Source organism: Babesia bigemina, scaffold Bbigscaff_73981 (assembly GCF_000981445.1).
Source record: "Babesia bigemina genome assembly Bbig001, scaffold Bbigscaff_73981".
In the NCBI taxonomy this organism is placed as follows: Eukaryota; Apicomplexa; class Aconoidasida; order Piroplasmida; family Babesiidae; genus Babesia; species Babesia bigemina.
In genome coordinates, this window is record NW_012237319.1 from 1 (window position 1) to 2,800 (window position 2,800).

Here is a 2,800-nt window from a genome sequence, read left to right on the forward strand (position 1 = left end):
ACCCTGCCACAGCAACGATTTCTTTTTCCACGTTCGTTTTAATTTGTTGCATCGCTGCCGTGACAACCTCTGCAGAGTGCAAGGACACTGCCTCAGCGATGGCGCCGAGGGCGGTGAAGAGAGATTTCGCTTCGTCTTGCGTTACTTCGCTACCCGACGGGAGCCCTTTCAGCTTACGAGTTACTGTATCAATAGCGGAAACATATGGCGATAACTTGCTCTTTAAATCAAACTTCCTCGCGTCACTAAAATCAAGGCCGTCAATCTTGACATCTTGAATTTTCTGAAAACTGATGCTGACAGCACTGTTAAGTGAATTAACTTCGTTGAACAGGATCTGTCTATCAAAAAGGGTTTCTAAGCCACCTGAGTCAACAAACACGCCACGTTTGGCTAATCCCTCGCCAATTTTCTCCATAACTTTTTTTACCCATTGCATGACCTTTTTGTCCAGGTCGTCGAAATATTGAGTAAGCTTCTGAAATGGCTTCGATTTACCAATCGTTGTGAGCAGTGGCGCTCGGATTTTCGCGCCTCCATATGGATGTTCAATCTCATCAAAACCACCAAGTATTTCAAACTTAGACATGTCCTCATGCACTTTTGCGATGAATTGCTCAAGCGTCACTTTTGTCGCTTGAAATTTATCAAAAAACGGTGTCACATATCCCACAATATTCTCAATCTGCCCGCGAATAGACTCCTCAATTTTCCACAATCCCTCCTTCACATTCTTATCCAACGTCTCCCCTAATGCCATAACCGCCGCCTTTATCTTACCTTTCACTGTGAACAAATCCGTTTTAAGCGCATCATTCATCGTTATCACCTGCTGAAGCGCCAATCTAACTTTCTCCTGAACTTTTCGTTTTGCCGCCTCTCCAGCCTTATAAAGCTCCTCCGCTTTCTTTCTCAACTCTGTCGCAGCGTTTTCGATCTGATTCCATCTTTTCTTATTTCCACCAGACTCATCCCACGCGACCTCATTTTTTACTGCTTCAACCTGTTTCTCCATTACACCGTCGATAAACTTTTTCGCTTCTTTCATCCATCCCTCCAGCTCCACAACATAGCTAGTCAACAGTTTGCTAATACGGACGATTTCATTTTTAATTTTCTGGACCGCATTTTTCAACTTATCAACCAACTCTGTCACGTTACAAGAAATTTGTTTTTTCACCTCCTTTCCGAGCTCTTGAAGCTTTTCACGTATTCTTTTCTCCATCTCCTTAAATTCGTTGTCTTCGTTCTTCTGCACTCTGCCAAGACGCTGACCTTCACGCTCCACATTGTCTCTGGCTTTATTAATTTGTTCGTTTGCTTCATGACCTAAATCTTTAATTTTATCTTTTAAATTAAATAAGTCTGTTCTAAATGTTTTGGCAAGTAGTTGACATTTTTTTACCATCTCAGTCACTTTGCTCTGGGAGGCAGTGATTTTGTCTGCATTAGGCTCTTCATCATTATCATTTTTTGTTGGATATGTTTCATTTACGCTTTTTAAAGCAGTTGTCATTTCATCATCTAACTTTGTTATTTTGTCTTTAATCTCTTTGCTTCTTTCACTTACTAAATTATTATACTCCCGCACCCTCTGCGCCATCCGCTCAATGACCTTAAAACCCTCACGCCCGGTGGATAATTTAGTTTTAAGCATTTCAAGTGCATTATTTAACTCTGTTTTTCCCACATTGTAAGGCTGTTTCTCGCTGACATCCTTAAGCACACCATACAAAAATCCCATCACCCCGTCACACAGCCTGTCCAGGTCGGAGTACACAATCCCAGAGCCGTCGTAGCCTTTGGATTCTGGATTGAAGCCTAGGAAGGTTTCGAGGCCAGTGCAGAGATTTTCTAGAAGTTTTTTACATTCTTCTGAGTTATTTTTTTCAGTAAAAATGCTAAGCTGACTTTTAAGTTTTTCAAGTTGATTCTCACGCTCTTTAATGCCATCCAAGGCTTTTTTAGTAGCATCGTCATAAAGACGGGAGTGGGAAGATTGGCAGTCATCAATGAATTTCTGATAGTACTTTTCATCATTATTTGAGTTATTTTGGGAGGACTTCAAATTTTTAACTTCATCAACTTTCTTCTGAAAATACTGGCAAGTGGACTCATCTCCCTTATACTTAACAGGGCATTCAAGTTTATTTTTTTCGGCTTCAAGACTCTTTTTAGCCTTCTCAATAGCCTCCTCAATCAACTTTTTCAAAGCTTGAGACAACTGGTCAAGACCATCACCACCATCACCATTACCATACCTAACCTGGATCAACCAGTCGATGGAGTCAGTCAGAAGGGTAGTGAAGGGTGACAAGGCACAAGTTAGTATTGTGGTTTAAAGAGGTCATAGCGGTATTATGGCGAGGTATTTCTAGGGATGTAGAGTGGATAAGGGAGCGATGTAGAGTGGGTAAAGGGGCGATGTGGAGTGGGTTAGGGAGCGATGTAGAGTGGGTTAAGGAGCGATGGAGAGTGGAAAAAGGGGCGATGTAGAGTGGATAAGGAGCGATGTAGAGTGGATAAGGGGCGATGTAGAGTGGGTTAGGGAGCGATGTAGAGTGGGTAAAGGAGCGATGTGGAGTGGATAAAGGAGCGATGTAGATTGGGTAAAGGGGCGATGTAGAGTGGGTTAGGGAGCGATGTAGAGTGGGTTAAGGGGCGATGTAGAGTGGGTAAGGGGCGATGTGGAGTGGGTTAAGGAGCGATGTAGAGTGGGTAAAGGAGCGATGTAGAGTGGATTAAGGGGCGATGTAGAGTGGGTTAAGGGGCGATGTAGAGTGGGTTAAGGGGCGATGTG

The 2,800-nt window shown here is 43.0% G+C and overlaps 1 protein-coding gene across 1 annotated transcript; it reads right to left on the minus strand.

The window, feature by feature from the left end:
- Nucleotides 1-2,208: 2,208 nt before the first annotated feature.
- Nucleotides 2,209-2,259, minus strand: BBBOND_0005395 (hypothetical protein, conserved; the record flags this gene model as incomplete). The annotated part of the gene is made up of 1 exon (XM_012915366.1): nucleotides 2,209-2,259. The coding sequence occupies one exon, from the start codon at nucleotides 2,257-2,259 to the stop codon at nucleotides 2,209-2,211; it is 51 nt and encodes a 16-aa protein (XP_012770820.1).
- Between the last annotated feature and the right edge of the window lie 541 nt (nucleotides 2,260-2,800).